Source organism: Hemitrygon akajei, chromosome 11, assembly GCF_048418815.1.
Source record: "Hemitrygon akajei chromosome 11, sHemAka1.3, whole genome shotgun sequence".
Lineage (NCBI taxonomy): Eukaryota > Metazoa > Chordata > Chondrichthyes > Myliobatiformes > Dasyatidae > Hemitrygon > Hemitrygon akajei.
In genome coordinates, this window is record NC_133134.1 from 81,372,867 (window position 1) to 81,393,896 (window position 21,030).

Genomic DNA, 21,030 nt, shown 5'->3' on the forward strand with positions numbered 1-21,030 from the left:
AAGCTCAAACTGGGCATGGCACCTGATGATGATGATGGAATGGTGGAGCAGACTCGATGGGCTGAATATACGAGTTCTGTTTCTATATCTTATGGTCTTAAGATGGGTGAGCACTGACACCAGGACACCAAGAACGACTCCTCAGCTCAAGTGTGATTTTTCAGAGAATGGACGATCCCATTCTCTCCTCGTCGATGATGGGCTTACCTTTGGGACTCAGCTCCATGCTCTCGATGAAGAAGGGTCCCTTCCGGAGCCCGACCTCCTGCAGGATGATGCCGAAACTGTACACGTCTCCCTTCTGTGTTCCCGTGGGGGGGCTCTCCATCCGCAGGATCTCCGGGGCAGTCCATAGCTTCTCTGCCATAGGAAACAAGTTCAAGACAGTGAGGTAACCAGCCTTCCTCCGCGTTCACTCAAGTTACTTGAACAGAAGACCATGAGATAGAAAATTAGGCCATTCAGCTCAATCACAGTCAATTATTTTTTAGTCCCACTCTCCCACCTTCTCCCCGTAACTCTTAACCCTGTCACCAATCAAGAAGCTGTTGATCTCTGTCTTAAATACACCCAATAACTTGGCCTCCACAGCCGCCTGTGGCAATGAATTCCACAGATTCACCACCCTCTGGCTGAAGAAATTCCTCCCACCTCTGTTATTCTGAGGCTGTTCCCTCACCCCGAGGCTCTCTCCTGATAGAAATGTGCTCTCACATCCATGCTAGTGGCCTTCCAGTATTCAGTAGATTTCCTCCCTTTCCTCTCCCCTTTAACTTTCAGAACTCCATTGAATATAGGCCCAGAGACATCAAATCATCTATCAAGTTTCTCATTCCTGGGATCATTCTTCTGGACCCTCTCCAGGGCCAGCACATCTTTCCTTAGATACAGGGCCCAAGATTGCTCACAATATTCCAAATTTGCTGCTCTGCTTTTTTTAAAAAATGGGATATGGGCCTGGTAGATATTTCCTTATTTCAGAAGGCAGGTCAGAGCTGACGACATAGCCACGAGGGTCACCTCTAAATGGGAAGATCTCCCACCCTGCTACAGTGTCACAACAATCCTGTAAACAAACAGGTTAGGTAGCAACACACACACACACACACACACACACACACACACACACACACACACACACACACACACACACACACACACACACACACACACACCCCCACACCACACACACACACACACACCCACACCACACACCCACCCCACACACACACACACACACCCCCACACCACATACACACACACACACCCACACCACACACACACACACACACACCCACCCCACACACACACACACACACCCCCCACACCACACACACACCCACACACCACACACACACACACACACACACACACACACACACACACACACACACACACACACACACACACACACACACACACACACACACACACACACACACCTCTGGCGGAACTCAGCGGGTCAGGCAGCATCTGTGGACGGAAATGGACAGACACAGTTTTAGGCCAATACTTTTGTTTCTCTCCCCACAGCTGCTGTTTGTTTTGCTGGGTATTTCCGGCACGTTGTTGGATTCCATTATCTGTCGACCCCCACCCACCTACCATCTCCTGACCGCTGCCATTATTCCCGCTCTCCCCTCCTTCCATTGCCTGATCACCTCTCCTTGCTTGGGGTCCACCCAATACTTGTTTGCTCTTGCTGCAGCCCTAACCCAAATGTTGACCGTCCACTCCCCTGACCTGCTGAGTTCATAGAACACAGTACAGCACAGGCCCTTCAGCCCACAGTATTATGCTAACCATCTAATCTAACCCATCCCTCTCACATGGCCTCCATTTCACTTTCATCCATGTGCCTATCTAGGAGTCTCTTAAATGTCCCTAAATTATTTTCCTTTAAATACACCCATATCTGCACCCACAGTTAACACAGAACTTAGAACAGTACAACACAGAACAGGCCTTGTGGCCCAGGATGTTTTGCCAACCTTTTAACCTACTCTAAGATCAATCTAACCCTTCCCTCTCACATAGCTCTTCATTTTTCTTTCACCCATATGCCTATCAAAGAGTTTTTTCAATGTCCATTATGTATCTGCCTCGACTGCCACCCCAGCAAGGTGTTTCACATACCCACCCAGTCTGTGTGAGGGTTTGTGTGTGTTGCTCCACATTTCCAACATCTGCAGTCTCTCTTGCATTACCCGTTTGCATTACTGCTATCTGCCCTCAGTCTGGATGGAGGGTCTCGATCTGAGGGGTGCCCATTCCCCCCTCACAGATACTGCCTAACCTGCTGAGTTCCTCCAGCATCTTGTTTTCCTGTTCCAGCACCCGCAGTCTCTTGTGCTCCCAAGAACATTCCACGAATTTCATCTTTCTCTCCTGAACATTTCCCCCACTGATTTCCCCCAGCGGAGCAAGTCCAGGAGAGGAAGTGGAATTCCACAGTGGCAAGCAAAGAGTTAACAGTGTGTTTGGGGTGGGGGGGTGACTTTCAACCTCCACCCTCCCCTTGCCCACCCACAAAATGCGAGGCAAAAGGTGGCCGTCAGGCGACGCACTGGCATAGAGCAAATACTGGTCCTCTGAGGTGAGTGTGCACCGGAAGGTGGCCAGTCCGTAGTCTGCAATCTTCAGCACGAATCTGCTGTCCACCACACAGTTGGAGGACTTGAGGTTCCCGTGGCAACCGATGACGCTGTTGTGGAGGAACGCCATTCCCTGCGAAGGGATGGGAAGAATTCGTTTTCATTTCATTTTAAAATCTTTTTTATTCATTATTATTGAAGATTAACAAAAAAAAATTAAGTCAATATGTCATTATATACAATGAGGAATTAAATTAGCAAATAACTGATTAACAAAGCTAAGCAATATATCAATAATAATAAGAAAAAATAAAGCGTTAAGAATATTTTTTTTTGGGGGGGGGGAAAGAACCCCTACTAATTAAGAGAAAAAAAACCCTGCTAACTGAAAAAAAAACCCCATTGGGAGCACAACCCCGGAGTTATACATCATACGAGCTTCCATAAAAGAAAAACATCAATCCGCCAACTCAAATCCAGTTAAAGAAAAATCGGAAGGGAACCATATTAATTAACTCAAATCAGATGATAGTAGCGGGCAAATGAACCCCACCTTTTCTCAAAATCAAATCGAGGATCAAAAGTTCGACTTCTGATTTTCTCCAGACTAAGACATAACATCACCTGAGAAAACCATTGTATCAAAGTAGGAGCAGAAGCATCTTTCCATTTCAACAAAATAGCCCTTCTGGCCAATAATGTAACAAATGCAATTACATGTTGGTCTGATGGAGAAATACCATGCATCTATTGAGGGATTATACCAAATAAAACTGTCAATTTATTAGGTTGTAAATTAATTTTTAAGACTTTAGAAATTGTAGAGAAAATAGACTTTCAAAAATGTTTCAAGCCAGAACACGACCAAAACACATGTGTCAATGTAGCTGTCTCAGCTTTACATCTGTCACACTGACTATCAACATTAGGAAACATTTTACAGTCTCTCCTTTGTCAAATAGTAACAGTGTACAATTTTAAATTGAACTAAAGAGTGATTGGCACAAATCGAAGAAGAGTTAACCAACTTCAAAATCCGCAACCAATCTTCTGTTATCAGGGTCATGTTAAGCTCTCTCTCCCAATCTTGCTTAATCTTAAGTGAAGGGTAATTGTGCTGTTGTAATAATAAATAATAAAATTTCCCAATAAAACCCTTCACTAAAGGATTTATTTTTAAAATAGTATCTAACAGGTCAGAATTCTGTATATATGGAAAATTACTTAAATATTCTTGTAAGAAGTGTCTGACCTGAAGGGAAGTGTCATTGAGTTACACAGTATGGAAACAGGCCCTGTGACCCACTGAGTCTGTACTGATCATTAACCAATGTTGGGTCTGGTGACTTTTCACCCAGAGGTTCTCCAGAAGTCAAAAATGAGAAATAAAACTGGTTTATTGAGTATTATAAGAAAAGAGATGAAAAAAAGGACAAGACAAAAAGAAGCCACTCAAAGTTCAAAGTAAATTTATTATCAAAGTGTGCATATGTCACCATGTACAACCCTGAGATTCTTTTTGAGTGTTATTTAAAAAAAGACCAAACAAAAGGAAAGGACAAGAAGTCATGGTTACATTATAATAAAATCTAACTCAAACTAGAAAGATAAGACATGCCAGTGGTAAGAGTGTCTTAGGATCTCTGAGGATCTAACCTGGACCCAACACATTGATGCAGCTACAAAGAAGGCACAACAGTAGCTATATTACATCAGGAGTTTGAGGACATTTGGTATGTCACCTAAAACGCTCACATCTTCTACAGATGTAATGTGGAGAGCATTCTGACAGGTTGTATCACTGTCTGATATGGGCGGGGGGTGGGGGGGGGGTGGAGGATGCTATACAGGATCAAAGTAAAGCTAGAGAGTGTAAACTTGGTCCGCTCCATCATGGGCACTAGCCTCCATTGCATCCATGACATCTTCATGGAGCAATGCCTCAAAAATGCAGTGCCCATCGTTATACACCCAGGAGCCCTCTTCTCCAGGCTACCATCAGGAACTTGAAGACACACACTCAGTGATTCAGGAACAACTTCTTCCCCTCTGCCATCCCATTTCTGAATGGGCATTGAACCCTTCACTACTCTGTAATTTCTATTTTTTTCTACTCATTTAATGTAATACACAGTGCTTATAAAACGTATTAACCCCCCCCCCCCATCCCCCGGAGGTTTTCATGTTTTATTGTTTTACAACATTGCATCACAGTGGATTTAATTTCGCTATTTTTTGGGACACTGATCAACAGAAAAGGATTCTTTCACGTGAAAGTGAAACCAGATCCCTACGGAGTGATCTAAATTAATTACAAATATAAAACACAAAATAATTGATTGTGTAAGTATTCACCCTCTTTAATATGACACCAAATCATCACTGGTGCAGCCAATTGGTTTCAGAAGTCACATGATTAGTTAAATGGAGATCACCTGTGTGCTCAAGGTGTTTGAATTGATTGTGGTAAAAATACACCAGTATCTGGAAGGTCCGACTGCTGGTGAGTCAGTATCCTGGCAAAAACTACACCGTGAAGACAAAAGAACACTCCAAGCAACTCCACGGAAAGGTTATTGAAGAGCACAGATCAGGAGATGGATACAAGAAAATTTCCAAGTCACTGAATATCCCTCGGAGTACAGTTAAGTCAATCATCAAGAAATGGAAAGAACATGCCACATCTGTAAATCTGCCTGGAGCAGGCTGTCCTCAAAAACTGAGTGACTGCGCAAGAAGGGGACTAGTGAGGGAGGCCACCAAGAGACCTATGACAACTCTGGAGGAGTTACAAGCTTCAGTGGCTGAGATGGGAGAGACTGTATACAACAACTGTTGCCCAGGTGCTTCACCAGTCACAGCTTTATGGGAGAGTGGCAAAGGGAAAGCCACTGTTGAAAAAAAATGCTCATGAAATCTCAGCTAGAGTTTGTCAGAAGGTGTGTGGGAGACTCTGAAGTCAGCTGGAAGAAGGTTCTAGGGTCTGATGAAACCAACATTGAGCCTTTTGGCCATCAAACTAAATGCTGTGTTTGCTGTAAGCCAAACACTGCACATCATCAAAAACACACCATCCCTACCGTGAAACAGGGTGGTGGCTGCATCATGCTGTGGGGATGCTTCACTCCATCAGGCCCTGGAAGGCTTGTGAAGGTAGAGGGTAAAATGAATGCAGCAAAATACAGGGAAACCCTGGAGGAAAACCTGATGCATTCTGCAAGAGAACTGCGACTTGGGAGAAGATTTGTTTTCCAGCAAGGCAATGACCCCAAGCGTAAAGCCAAAGCTACAACAAAGTTAATGTCCTGGAGTGGCCAAGTCATTGTCCAGACCTCAATCCAACTGAGAACTTGTGGCTGCACTTTTAAAAAAAAAAGGGCTGTTCACTCTCAATCCCCATGCAATCTGATAAGAGCTTGAGCAGTTTTGTGAAGAAGAATGGGGGAAAAATTGCAGTGTCCTGATGTGTGAAACTGATAGAGACCTGTCCACACAGACTCAAGGCTGCAATTGCTGCCAAAGGTGCTTCTACTACAAAGTAAATACTGACTTGAGGGGGTGAGTAGTTATGCAATCAATGATTTTGTGTTTCTTTCTTTAATCCTTTTCGCTCCTTATGGAGCGTAGGGCTTCAACAAAAGTCCTCCACTTCCTGCGATCTCTAGCAGATGTTTTGCAGTCTCCCAAGTTTGGCCAGCGGCTTTCAGTTCATCCGAAAGCCTACGCCTCCAGGTTTGCTTCGGGCGACCTCTTCTTCTCTTCCCTTGTGGATTCCATTCGAGTGATTGTCGAGTGACATTCGACTGGCTCTTCCTCAGGGTGTGGCCGACCCATCTCCACTTCCTCCTCCTTATCTGGAATACAATGGGCTCTATTTTGTGTTTAATAACTAATAAATTTAGACCAATTTGTAGAAATTCGCTTTCACTTTGACGTGAAAGAGTCTTTTCTGTTGATCAGTGTCAATAAAGCCAAATTAAATCCGCTGTGATTCAATAAAACAGGTGAACTTCCGATGGGGGCGGGGGTGAATTCTTTTTATGGGCACTGTGTACATTGATACTGTAATTCCGTGTTTCCCTCTATTATTATGTATTACATTGTACAGCCGCCACACAGTCAACAAATTTCACAGCATTATCCTGGTGATACTAAACCTGATTCTGGTTCTGAGAGTAACTTACGGATGTGACACATGCTGCACAGGAAAACTAAGAAACTTGTAGAAAAATACAGAATCAGCTAGACTGGACTTACTGAATAATTACATGTAATTAGATAAAAACACAAGCAAGCATAAGAGAAGTTAAGCTACAAGAAAAATAATCATTTTAGACTCCAATCCAACGCCACCCATTTATAGTAATCCTCTGGCTGACCATCGGCACAGGAGCATCTCACGGCTGTGCGTATAGCCCCCGCTCTGCTCACTATACATGCACCAGCTCTAGTGCCAGACACAAATTCACCAATGCACCACTGCTGGTGAATCAGCTTCCAGGGGAGAGAGATAGGACACCTGGCCATGCCACAACAACAGCTTCACGCTCAACGTCAGTGAAACGCAAGAGCTGACTGGTGACCTCGGGAAGGGGAAGGAGAGTGACAGTCTGCAGCGGGGGTAATATGTGGAGAGCAGCGGTTGGATGACCTGTCCTGGGCCCAGCACATTGCTGCGATCAAGAGAAAGATCTGCCAGTGTCATTACTTTCTTACACGTTTTGGCTTGTCACTGAATACTCTACAGGCACCTGTGGGTGTATTATTGAGATTATCCTGACTGTAACATACAAACTCTTGTTGGGCTTCCAGCCGGGTCCTGGTGTTGATTTTAACGAATGTTTGGATGACAAACTCTGCCATTTTCATCAGGGACGTTGCCTCGGCTTGCCTGGTCTGGTAGTATATGTACTCAACTCCCTTTGTCCATCCCTCTTCATTAGTCCTCAACCAGTCAGGTTTCTGCTGTCCCACCTTGGTTAAAATCGTGCACCAGTTCTGACTCCAAACTAACCAAACAGGAGGGACAGACAATGGGAATTGAGTATGTTTACCACCAGATGAAACGTGCCCAGGCATCATCCTTGATGAAGATGGTGGATTTTGTCATCGAAACTTTGGTTAAACCCGACATCTGGGCCTGGCTGGAACCCCGAGAAGAGTTTATGCGTCATCTGTGCCAGGAAAGCAGAGTCTGGTAGGGCAACTCAAATGCACAGGAACGAAAGAAGCTGCAGAGGAGTGGACTCAGCCCAATACATCACGGGCACATCCTTCTCCACTATCGGTAGCATCTACAGGAGGCACTGCCTTCAGAAGGCAACATCCATCATCAAAGATCCCCACCATCCGGGCCAGGCCAACTTTCACAGCTCCCATCGGGCAGGAGGTACAGAAGCCTGAAGTCCCACACCACCAGGATCAGGAACAGCCATTCAACCATTCGGTTCCTGAACCGACCGGAACAACCCTAATCACCACCTCGGTACAGCAACACTTTGATTACGTTGCACTACAATGAACTTTTTTGTTCTAATTTTATTCTTCCCTGAAAAAGTTTGTGAAAATATTTTGTTTATAAGGCTGTTAGATATAGGAGGAGAATTAGGCCTCCTATATCTAATAGGAGGCCATTCGACCCATTGAGTCTGCTCCACCATGGCTGATCCATTTTTCCTCCCAGCCCCAGTCTCCTGCCTTCTTCCAGTATCCCTTCATTTCCTGATCAATCAAGAACCTACCAACCTCTGCCTTAATATATATGTAAAGATTTGGCCTCCACAGTCAGCTGTGGCAACGAATTCCACAGATTCACCACCCTCTGGCTAAAGAAATTCCTTCTCATCTCTGTTCTAAAAGGATGTCCCTCTATTCTGAGGCTGCCCCCTCTGGTCGTAGACTCCCCCACCATGAGAAGTATCCTCTCCGCATCCACTCTATCGAGGGCTTTCACCATTCGATAGGTTTCAATTAGGGCATCCCTCATTCCTCTGAATTCCAGTGAATACGGGCCCAGAGCCACCAAACGCTCGTCATGTGACCAGCTGTTTAATCCTGGAACCATTTTCGCGAACTTCCTTTGAACCCTCTTATGGCCCTTCGTGGCCTGGATGGTGGGGGTCTTTGCTGGTAAATGCTGCCTTCTTGAGGCGGTACCTCCTGTAGACTCTGCCAAAGGAGGGGAGGGATGTGTCTGTGATGTATTGGGTTGAGTCCACTTCTCTCTGTAGCTTCTTCCGTTCCTGAGTATTAATGTATTTCTTGTGAAAGCTGCTTGTCTGATGCACTGTGCCCGTGACACTGCGGCATGTTTTATCTTACACCTGTACATATACAGTATTTATCTGTACTGTACAAGAGGGACTCGACTCTGACAGGAGAAGACTGTGGAACAATCGTTCTGAAACCACTGTCCCAACCTCATACTCTGCCTATCTGCCTATATCTCTTGAAGAGACAGAAATAGAGAGAGATAGAGATGGAAGGATAAAACATTAATTCTGTTTCTCTCCCCACGGATGGAGCCCGACCTGCTGATTATTTCTGGCATTTCCTGGTTTTATTTCAGATTCTGGGCTATGAAAGAAACCTCTCATGCCTTACCTTGACAATGTCATTGATCAGTGAATATCGGAACATCCAGTCCAGGGTAATGCTCTCATTTTCCAGAATGTCCTGGAATAAAAGAATGAGAGTTATCTACCTTGCACCTTCAGCAGGGTCGCTGAGGTCTCTGAGGGGCTGCCACATTCATCTGAAGAACACCATTGGAAGGAGACTGCAGAACAGACCTTAGCGTCAGGGGGGAGGACAGCAGGCAGGCTTTGCAATGTGGGGGATGTGCAGGCTAAGCTTTAACGGCGGCAGATTCCATACCTGTAAACTCCCCCGGGGACAGTACTCTGTGACGATACAGATGTTCGGGAGATCGATGCAGACCCCAATGAATCGCGTCAGATGTTCGTTTTGCACATCCCTCATCTGCGGAGGGTGGGGGGTGGGGGGGTGAGGGAAGGGCCAGAGAGAGAAACAGGATCAGAGGCAGGTTCTGAGAGGAAGTCCAGCCTTTGTCCGAGCTCGTGGGTGCGTGCTGACGACGCCAGAGTAATGAGCAGTGACACACTGAGGATGGATGTCCCAATTGATCAAATGTTCGTATGCACTCCCTCTCTACACAATCCCAATGGATCCAACCCTTTCCAGTTACTTCCGCCATGCACAGTTCCAATGGACACAATGCCGGTGACACTGTAGCATAGTAGTTGGCACAACACTTTACGGTACAGTTTAATTCCTGCCTGCCTCTGCCTGTAAGGAGTTTGTACCTTCTCCCCGCGACCGTGTGGGCTTCCTCTGGGTGCTCCGGTTTCCTCCCACAGTCCAAAGACGTACCAATTTGTAGGTTAGTTGCTCATTGTAAATTGTTCCATGATTAGGCTAGGGTTAAATCGAGGGATTACTGGGCAGCGTGGCTCATAGGGCCAGGCCTGTTCTGCACTGTATTTCAATTTTAAAAAAAAATCCCCCCCCCCAACCTTCCACTGTACATAATCCTAATGGACCCAACATCTTCCTGTTAAGGCCAGCCCAAAACAACCAATGCCTATTTGGCAGAAGACAGCCAATACCAGGCTGACTTTCACAAATCGGTTGTTGTCTTATCAACATCTTGAATGTTCTTTGGGTAAACTGTTTAAATAACCGTGCTCGGGATGTACAGTTGAGTTTTGAGTTTGAAATTTGTAGTTGCAGAGTTTTACTGAATAAAGTTGTATTCAGAGTTCCGGCGTTGTCCTGTCTCCTGATTTAGGGATTCATCAGTATTTCTTGGCGAGCAAACACAAGCAACTGGTAGTGACGTGCTGTATATCGACACAGCAAGTTCAGAAGACTTGCACGCCAATTCTACAACAGCAGGAGGCTCAATCTCAGGCGGCCCAGCTTAAGTTAATCGAAACCTTGACCAAGTTATCAGTGAGTCCAACGACGTCGGTGTCAAACACAGAACAGAACTCGTGTGAATCAGTTGTTGCATCCATCTCCAACTTCCAGTTCAAAGCAGCTTCGGGAGTTACACGTGAATCACAGTTTAAACATTATGAAGTTGTATTTCTGGTCTAGTTCACCAGTAAATAATCATGGAGAACATTTAAGCTGGCTGCATCACCATCTGGTATGGGGGGGGGGGGTGTTGTTGACTACTACACATGATCGAAATAAGCTGCAGAGAATTGTAAACTCCATCATGAACACTAACCTCTAGTATACAGCACATCTTCATGGACCAATGCCTCAAAAAGGTAGCGTCCATCATTAAGGACCCCCATCACCCAGGACACGCCCTCTTCTCAAGGCTACCATCGGGAAGGAGGTACAGAAGTCTGAAGCCACAAACTCAATGATTCAGGGACAACTTCTTCTCCTCTGCCATCCAATTTCTGAATGGACATTGAACCAACAAATACCGCCTCGCTACTTTTTAAGTTCTGTTTTTACACTATTTATTTCATTTAACTGTTTGATATACATCAATATACTTACTGAAATTTACACTTTTCTTTATCTCTATTATCATGTACCGTACTGCTGCTGCAACGTTGACAAATGCCAGGGATAATAAATCAGATTCTGACAAAGACGACCTGTGGAAGACACGCACTTGGTGCTGAAAACCGGGTACTGTTGAACACGAACGTATTTCAACGTCAATCTGCCTAAGAACCTCCATGACTATTCCATTGATGAAACTGTCTGACCGCTAACAAGCATCTTTGGAAAGCAATCATCGCTTGCCAGTGTTCGCCACTAATGCCTAAAGCTTGTTAATCACATTGCTAATGACTTTATCACATTTGCCAGTGTCGTTAATCGTGAATGTGAAAAGTTCAAGCTGGGTAACATGACTGAATCACAGTTGAAATGTCTGATTTTTACTTGTGGACTTCAGCCGCCTGGCTATGCAGACTTTCATAAAAGGTTCCTGTCCAGACTGGAGCAAGACCCTGATACGACTCTACAATCTGTCACTCCAGATTTTCAGCTTTTGATCAGCCTGAAAAACGATTCCAAGCTGGTCCGTGTCAAAACATTTTCCAGTGGCCCAGACATCATCACTCAGCAGGTCTCCAAGCAGCCAAACACAGCTCGGTGGAACTGCCAATACAAGAAACAGATTGGCAACAAATGGCGATGCCACGGTCACAAAGGTTTTTACCCTCCTTCACTCACTTCTAGACCAGTGAAACACGAGGACGAAATTTAAAAGTCATCAAAATTCTCAAAGAATTTAATAGTCATGTTCAAAGTTGATTTCCCCACTCCCCACGAGACAGTACGTCAAAGTTTTTATCAACAACCAGTTAGTTCATGCTACAACTCAATATGGCATCAGACAACACTATTATCTCCAAATGCACTTGGGTCCCCACCAGTTGATTAACTCATCACTCTGCCTGCAGTGCAGTGGGAGGAATGCCCGAGCTGATTGGTGAAGCGCACTGCACGGTGCGGTGACCAGATCAGTGGCGTGTGTTACCTAACAGACCAGCCAGACCCGAATGTCCTTGGCATTGACTGGATGGACAAACCTGATCTCCGGAACATCCCTCTGGATCAGATCTGTACGAAGACTCTGGCTGTTCACATCGTGTCAGTCGACGCCATACCGCCACCAGTACATGGGATCATGCAGTCACTGCCACAGTGCGAGGCAGCAGTGTTTCATGCACCGAACTGCAAGCAGAACTCCATCCATCTCCTAACAAATGCAAACCTGTCCGTTACCAATTGCGGAGCAAAATCTAGCTGGTGTGAACAAAGCTGTCAACTACTCACGTCGGGCAGTTCCTAGAGTAATTATTAATAAAATCAATGGTCCAGTGAGGTTGGGTGCGCACGCTTCCCCGGATGTTTCGGTTGAGTTTCCCTTTTTTTACTTGTGTGTTCTTCGTGCCAGATGTTGGGAGTCCTGGGAGACCCAGAGTGGGGATCCGGAGCAGCAGCTGGATGTCCTTCAGCTTGTACGGGAGAGTGAGGAGATCATCTATTGGAGTTACAGGGAAGTAGTCACCCCAAAGCTGCAGGAGGCGAGTAGCTGGGTGACTGTCAGGAGAAATGGAAATTAGCTCAGAGCACCCCTGTGGCCATTCCCCTCAATAGTAAGTATACCGCTTTGGATACTGTTGTGACCTCCCTGGGGAATGCCATGGAGACCAGATTACCGGCACTGAGCATGAGTCTGTGGTGCAGAAGAGAAAGGGGAAGAGCGGAACGGTAGTGGTAGGGGCTCAATAGTCAGTGGAACAGAGAGGAGATTCTGTGGATGTGAACAGGACACCCAAATGGTATGTTGCCTCCCAGGTGCCAGGGTCAGGGATATCTCGGGTCGCATTCACAGCATCTTGGAGGGGTGGGGGTGGGGGGGAGAGCAGCCAGATGTCTTGGTACCATTAACATAGGAAAGAAAAGCAAAGGGGTCCTGAAGAGAGAATATGGAGAGCTAGGCAGAAAGCCTAGCAGGACCTCCAGGATGCATCAAAATTGCAGTCAGCGGGGTGAGTATCAGTGCATTGGGAACGCAGAATCAAAAAGAGTAACAAATAATCTGTGTTATGCACGGAGTACAAGAAATAAGGTGGATGATCTTGTTGTACTTTTACAGATTATCGGGTATGATGCTGTGGCCGTCACTGAATCATAGCTGAAGGATGGTCGTAGTTGGGAACCGAATGTCGAAGGTTACACATTGTATTGGAGGGATAGGAAGGTAGGCAGAGGGGGTGGCGTGGCTCTGCTGGTGAAGAATGGCATCAAATCAGTAGAAAGATGTGACATGGGATCGGAAGATGTTGAATCCTTGTGGGCTGAGTTAAGAAACGGCAAGGGTAAAGGGACCCTGATGACAGTTACATACAGGCCTCCTAACAGTAGCTGGGATGTGGACTACAGATTACAACAGGACATGGAAAAGGCATGTCAAAAGGGCCATGTTATGATAGTCATTGGAGATTTTAACATGTAGGTAGATTGTGAAAAGTAGGCTGCTCACGGATCTCAAGAGAGTGAATTTATTGAATGCCATGAGATGGCTTTTTAGAGCAGATTGTCATTGAGCCTATTAGGGGATCGCCTAGGGGATTGGGTGTTGTGTAATGAACTGGAGGCAATTAGGGAGCTTAAGGTAAAGGAACCCTTAGGAGCCAGAGATCACAATATGATTGAGTTTAACTTGAAATTTGATAGGAAGAAAGTATATTTTGACATAGGAGTATTTCAGTGGAGTAAGGAAAATTACAGTAGTATGAGAGAGGAGTTAACCAAAGTAAATTGGAAGGAGATACTGGCAGGGATGAAAGCAGAGCAGCAACGGCGTGTGTTTCTGGGAAAAATGAGGAAGGTGCAGGATAGATGTATTCCAAAAATTAAGAAATACTCAAATGGCAAATTAATACAACCATGGCTGACAAAAGAAGTCAAAGCTAAGGTAAAAGCAAAAGGGAGGGCATACAACAAAATAAAAATAGGCGGGAAGATAGAATATTTGGAAGCTTTTTAAAAATCTACAGAAAGCAACTAAAAGAATCATTAAGAGGGAAAAGATGAAATATGAAAGCAAGCTAGCAAACAATATCAAGGTGGATAGAAAAAAACTTTTTCAAGTATATATATTTAAAAAAAAAAAATATATATATAAAAGAGAAATGAGAGTGGATATAGGACCGCTAGAAAATGAGGCTGGGGAAATAATAATGGAGAACATGGAGATGGCAGATGAACTGAATAAGTATTTTGCATCAGTTTTCACTGTGGAAAACGCCAGCAGTGGGCTAGATGTTGAAAAGTGTGAGAGAAGAGAAGTGAGTGTAGTTACTATTACAAGGGAGAAGGTGCTCAAAAACCTGAAAGACTTAAAGGTGCATAAATAACCCGGACCAGATGAATTACACCCTAGCGTTCTGATAGAGGTAGAAATTGTGGAGCCGTTAGTAATGATCTTTTAAAAATCATTGGACTCTGGCATGGTGCCGGAGGACTGGAAAATTGCAAATGTCACTCCACTCTTTAAGAAAGGAGGGAGACAGCAGAAAGGAAACTATAGACCAGTTAGCCTGACCTCAGTGGTTGGGAAGATGTCAGAGTCAATTGTTAAGGATGAGGTTATGTAATACTTGGTGACACAGGACAAGATTGGGCAGTCAGCATGATGACCCTGTTGGAATTCTTTGAGGAGATTACAAGTAGGATAGATAAAGGGCATGCAGTGGATATTTGAATTTTCACAATGCCTTTGACAAGGTGCCAAGTTAAGACTCCATGGTATTGTAGGAAAGCTGCTGGCATGGTTCGAGCATTAGCTGATTGATAGGAGGCAGCGAGTGGGAATAAAAGGAACCTTTCTGGTTGGCTGCCAGTGACTAGTGGTGTTCCAGAGGGGTCAGTGTTGGGACCGCTTCTTTTTGTGCTGTTTTATCAATGATTTAGATGATGGAATAAATGGCTTTTTGCCAAGTTTGCAGATGATATGAAGATTGGAGGGGCAGGTCGTGTTGAGGAAACAAGAAGGACTTAGATAGATTAGGAGAATGAACAAGAAAGAGGCAAATGAAATACAATGTTGAAAAATGGTTATACACTGTGGTAGAAGAAATAAATGTGCAGACTATTTTATAAATGTGGAGAAAATCCAAAAATCTGGGATGCAAAGGGACTTGGGAGACCTTGTGCAGAACACCCTAAAGGCTAACATGCAGGTTGAGTTGGTGGTGAGGAAGGGAAATGCAATCTTAGCATTCATTTCAAGCAGTCTAGAATATTAGAGCAGGGATATGATGCTGAGGCTTTATAAGGCACTGGTGAGGGTTCACCTTGAGTATTGTGAACAGTTTTGGGCTCCTTGTCTAGGAAAAGATGTGCTGGCATTGGAGAGGATCCAGAGGACTTTCACAAGGATGATTCTAAGAATGAAAAGGTTATCATAGGTTTGGCTCTGGGCCTGTACCCGCTGGAATTTAGAAGGCTGAGGGGTGATCACATTGAAGCTTTTGAAAGTTGAAAGGCCCAGACAGAGTAGAAGTGGAAAGTATGTTTCCCGTGGTGGAGGAGTATAAGACAAGAGGACACAGCCTCAGGATGGAGGGGTGTCCATATAAAACAGAGAGGCAAAGAAATTTCTTTAGCCTGGGGGGTGGGGCTGAAGAGGGGGAAAATAGGATCAGCCATGATGGAGCAGACATAATGGGTCAAATAGCCTACTTCTGTTCCTATGTCTTATGGTCTTCTTAAATGGTCTCAATGCAGATCTAGAGACACACCAGTATCCATTACAGATACCAGCAGATCTCTTCACAAAATTGAACGGCAGTGGCTACTTTGCAAAATTGGACTTGACTGAAGCCTAACTCCAGGTAGAAGTGGCAGCAAATTCACAGGATCTTCTGACCATGTCAACAAAAAAGTTTGGTTTCCTTTTGCTGTCTGCCTTTCTGGGTAAAGGCAGTTCCTTCAATTTTCCAACAGCTTATGGACACAATGAGATGGGCATGGATTAGACAGAACTATGCCAACACCCGGTCCACGTTTTGAAAAAAAACTACAAAACTTTAGATTGTGACTTTGGGCAGAAAAATGTAACCACCTGATGTCATCAATTTAGTATCTAGTATTAATCATAGATGAGCACAGTCTTCACCCAGATCCTGAAAACATCACTGCTATCTTGAAAAAAATGCCTCCACTATCAAATGCCAGCCTTTACGATCATTCAGCATTTTACCTAGTGATGCACTGGCTGACGGAGCCATCCAATGCCCTGCTACGTGAAAATGGTCCGTACAATGCCAAGAGGCTTTTGATCAGGCAAAGAATATGCTATCATCCAACCTTCTCTTGATGCATTTCAACCTGGAGTTGCCAATTGCTGTCACAATGGATGCATCCAACTACAGAGTGGGTGCTATCAAATCCCATATCTTCTCTGGTTCATAAAAAGCTGTCAGTTATGCAGCCAGATCACTGACCACAATTGAAAGGAACTATGGACTATGGACAAATTGAGTAGGAAGCCTTGGGAATCATCTTTGCTGGGAAGAAATTCCACAGGATGATTTGTGGTAGAAGCTTCACTTTCTTCACTGATCACAAACCACTGTTGTTCATCTTTGGGCCTAAGAAAGGCATGCTGGTATATACAGCCAACCATCTGCAAAGGTGGACAACAACGTTATTAGCCTATGATTTTGAAATCAAGGGCACACCAGCCCAGGAATCTGGTCAGGCGATGCCTTCTCCAGACTGATGAATCAGAAGGTTACTGAAAACGAATACTCATTTGCGGCTGGAATTCCAAAGTCCACCAGGTTGTATGGGATGCAGCTGAAAGCCTTCCAGTCAACAAGACCAGAGCAGAAACAGCTGCAGATCCTCTTCGGTCTATCTCCAGCTACCTCCACTGATGGATGGCCAGTCGAGATTGAGGAAGACATGTATCCTTCTACCAACATCATCCATCAACTGTGGACTCCTGTTTGGAGACAGAATAATGATTCCACAAACATCTCGATCAAAAGCACTGAAACAATTCCACCATGGTCACCCAGACATCAATTGAATGAAAGCCCTGCAGGAAGCTGTGAGTACTGGCTGGGCCTAGATGAAGATGTCATATCCATATGTGGGCAGTGTACTCAGTGCTCTCTGGCAGCAAAGAATCCACAACCATGGCCACAGGGCTACCGGACCTTACAGTCAAGCACACGACTTCACTGGCCCAATTAATGGGTGTACCCACCTTATTCTGTTGACACCTATTCCAAATGGCCAGAAGTATTATCTATGAAGTCAACAATGATAAAAGCCACCATTCAACCATTGCTGCAGATCTTTAGCTGCTTTGGGATGCCAGAAACCCTTGTCTCTGACAACACCAGTTGCTGCATTCTGCCAGAACAGAGAAATTAAACACATCCGGTCACCCAAACATCATCCACAGTTCAATGGCCAAGCAGAGAGGCACATGGTCTTCTTAAAAACAGTTGCTTCTGGAACCAAGAGGAAGGAGCATCAGTAGAGACCCCAAACACATTTCTGCTGACATATTGAATTACACCACGTGCAGGCCTCGAGACAAAGTCACCAGCTGCAGTGCTTTTAGGAAGAAAACTGTGTACAGTGTTAGATGCAAAGGCATCACAGCCCCTAACATCCAAGAATGTAGACGGTCAGGTGCACAAAGACAGCCACACAGACCTTGTTCCACAGGTGAAATCTCAATGGGTGAGATCCCTGGGTACCAGTTCAGATTGTCAGATGAATGGGGAGAGTGGCCTACAAAGTTATCATAGATGGAATTCACTGGTGTCACCACATCAACCAGTTGTGGCCATATGCTCCCAAAGGCACAACACGTTTGTCAGGCAAGGCAAGTTTATTTGTTTAGCACTTATCAAACATAAGGCAGTTCAAAGTGCTTTAGATAGAACAAGATATAAAAATTAAGCATTAAATTTCAGACAATATAAAGAGAATAAAATCATACAGAAATAAAGAAATAGAAGTTGCAGTGCAGGAGATTCTAAATAAAAGCTGCAGCGAAAAGAAAAGTTTTTAGCCTCAATTTAAAATAGATTAAAGTTGGGGCAGACTTTAGATCCTCTGGAAGATTATTCCAGATACGTGGAGCATGGTAACCAAAAGCTGCTTCACCTTGTTTAGTCTTGACCCTGGGGACAGTAAGCAGACGTGCCCAGATGACAGAGAGCTCAGGTCATCTTGTTCATAATGCAGCAAGAGATTGGAGATGCATTTTGGCCCCAGACCATTCAGTGCTTTATACACCAATAGTAATACTTTAACGTCAATCCTCTGGACAGGAAGCCAAGGTAGTGATCCGAGAACTGGAGTGATGTGATCTGCTTTCTTGGTCTCAGTCAGGACTCTAGCAGTGGCGTTCTGAATGAGCTGCAGCTCTCTGAGAGATTTTTTTTTTACAGAGACCTGTGAAAATACCTAACAATAGTCAAATCTACTAAAAAATAATGCATGGACGAGTTTTTCTAGATCTTGCTGAGAAATAGACCCTTTAAGCACCGACTTTTAATTCTTTTTGGCACCAAAAAGAATTTATTTCAGCTTTCTCTTTGTTTAACTGGAGGAAATTTCCAATCAGTGATTTGTTCAATATAGTTTTCTAGTGACTGCATGGGACCACAGTCACTTGACGACTCTGTTATATAAATCTGCGTGTCATCTGTATAACTAAGGTAAGATATTTTGTTGCTTACCACGATTTGAGCTAGAGGGAGCATGTATATGTTAAACAGAAGAGGCCCTAGTTTGGACCCTTAAGGCACTCTGCACGTCATTTTTGCTCGGTCAGATATGTAGCTACCAATCAATACAAAATAGCTTCTGTCCTGTAAATACAATTTAAACCAGTTTAGGACTGTACCTGAAAGTCCCATTCAGTTTCCCAGTCTGTCCAGTGATATGCCATGGTCAAATGTGTCAGAGCAGCTCTGAGATTCAGTAGAACCGAAACTGTAATGTTACCATCATCACGGTTTAAGCGGATGTCATTTAAAACCTCGATCAGAACAGTCTCAGAGCTGTGGTGTCAAAATCCAGACTGGGAAACATCCGAATGGTTGCTAAATGCCTAAAAGCTGATAAACAACCTTTTCAATGATTTTACTTAAACACGGTAAGTTTGATACAGGCCTGCAGTTATTATTTGGAGACATCCAGGTTATTCTTTTTGAAAAGAGGCTTAATAACTGCAGTTTTCAGGGCTTTTGGGAAACAGCCTGATAGAAGAGAAGTGTGACTATTTGTAGAATGACTGGTTCCATGCAACTAAAAACACTTTTTAAAAAGGTTGTAGGCAGAAGAAAAAGAATTTCAGGACATATACTGTATACATTTCTCTGACATCAAATGTAGCTTTTGAAACGTATTGGAGGTAAAATGTCAAGGGAACAGGAGGAAAATTTCAGGTGTAGCACAATTTCTTCTGAAGTTTTATAGTCAATAGGTTTGAATTGTGTCATCTTAACTAAGTTAGTTCTAAGTGAGTGAAAGGATGACACTGACTTCTGACCTGATGCAGAAACACCAACAGCATGTCTAATCTTCTGAATTTTGTCAGCAGAAAAGAATACAAGGTCATTACATGACTTTGTGGATGGAAGTTCAGGTGCTACTGATGTGTGAGCCTATCAGCTGTAGCAAGTAAGGCATGTGCAATATTGCCATTTTTGTTTATAATATCAGAGAAGCAGGACTGCCTGCACGTCTCAGTTCTAAGTTACAGACGTGAAGAGTTTCATGAGAAATTTCGAAATGGACCTGGAGTTCTGTTTTCCGCCTCAAGCATTCAGCTCTTTGACGTTCTCTTTTTCGGAGTTTAACCAGCAAGGTGTTTCTCCATGGGCTTTCTTCTTCCCAGAAACTACTTTCACTTATGTCAATGACGCCTGCAATTTTAGAGTTGAGATGGTCTACCAGATCATTGGCAGAGGCCGGAGAGAGGGCAGGTGTGGGAGAAAAGGCCTGCATGAACAATACCTTGGTTTTTCCAGTGATAGACTATTTTGTGATTACCTCAGTTTGAGCACTAGTGAATAGAGAGATAGTAATTTTAAAGAAAACACAGAAATGATCAAAAAGAACAACCTTGGAAGTGTTGAGACCTTCGGAAATGACTCTGTCAAGGGTATGGCCCTTGCTCTGTGTGTACCCTGTGTCAGTCCATAATTGTCTATGGGCAGAACAGTTCATTCGCATTACTGTCCTTGGGGTTATCACCATGAATATTAAAATCACCAACAATGATGACCCAAAGTCAATAGTAGTTCAGTGCACAATATTTGGGTGGCCTGTATATAGTTAAAAATAAAGCACGATGGGAGGATTTCAGCTGAACAGCAGGATATTCAAAAGATGCAAATATTACATATGATATTTGCTTACTCCGATAAGAATTGTTAAACAGAATGGTTATTCCTCCCCCTAGTTTCTTTATCCTGGTCTCATTTATAAAACTGAGATTAGGAGGAGCTGATTTGATGAGAAATGCTGCTTTGTTGTTTTGGTCCAGCCAAATTTCTGTAAGAAACATAAAATCAAGGCTGTGCTTGATAATTAAATCATTAAATCATCAGCCAAAGACCTGACATTTCATAAGGCTAGGTTTAATGAGTTAAAAACATTGTCTGGGTTTGATAATCAAACATAGAGCTGGATCTTCATCTTCTCCCTGGAAGAGTTCAATTTACCCCGAGCACACAAGCGCCTAGTGGCAGCACAGCCACGTGTTAGGCTGTGACAAGAAAGTGACGGCTGATCGTCAGCATAAGCAGTTGTTCCTATCCAACTCCCACACGTAATTGTTTTCAAGAGGGAGGTGTTATGGCAAGCCAAAGAGACCAACGCCTATTGGTCA

General features: G+C 44.1%; 1 protein-coding gene across 4 annotated transcripts in view; it reads right to left on the bottom strand.

The window, feature by feature from the left end:
* LOC140735767 (atrial natriuretic peptide receptor 1-like) overlaps positions 1 to 21,030 on the bottom strand; it is a 312,139-nt gene that overhangs the window by 46,242 nt on the left and 244,867 nt on the right. For all 4 annotated transcript variants that reach the window (XM_073061232.1, XM_073061231.1, XM_073061230.1 and 1 more), the window contains 4 exons: positions 9,471 to 9,575; positions 9,198 to 9,269; positions 2,568 to 2,727; positions 208 to 360 (listed from right to left, as the gene is read on the bottom strand). In XM_073061232.1, the coding sequence (XP_072917333.1) occupies positions 208 to 360; positions 2,568 to 2,727; positions 9,198 to 9,269; positions 9,471 to 9,575 (490 nt within the window). The remainder of the gene's footprint in view (positions 1 to 207; positions 361 to 2,567; positions 2,728 to 9,197; positions 9,270 to 9,470; positions 9,576 to 21,030) is intronic.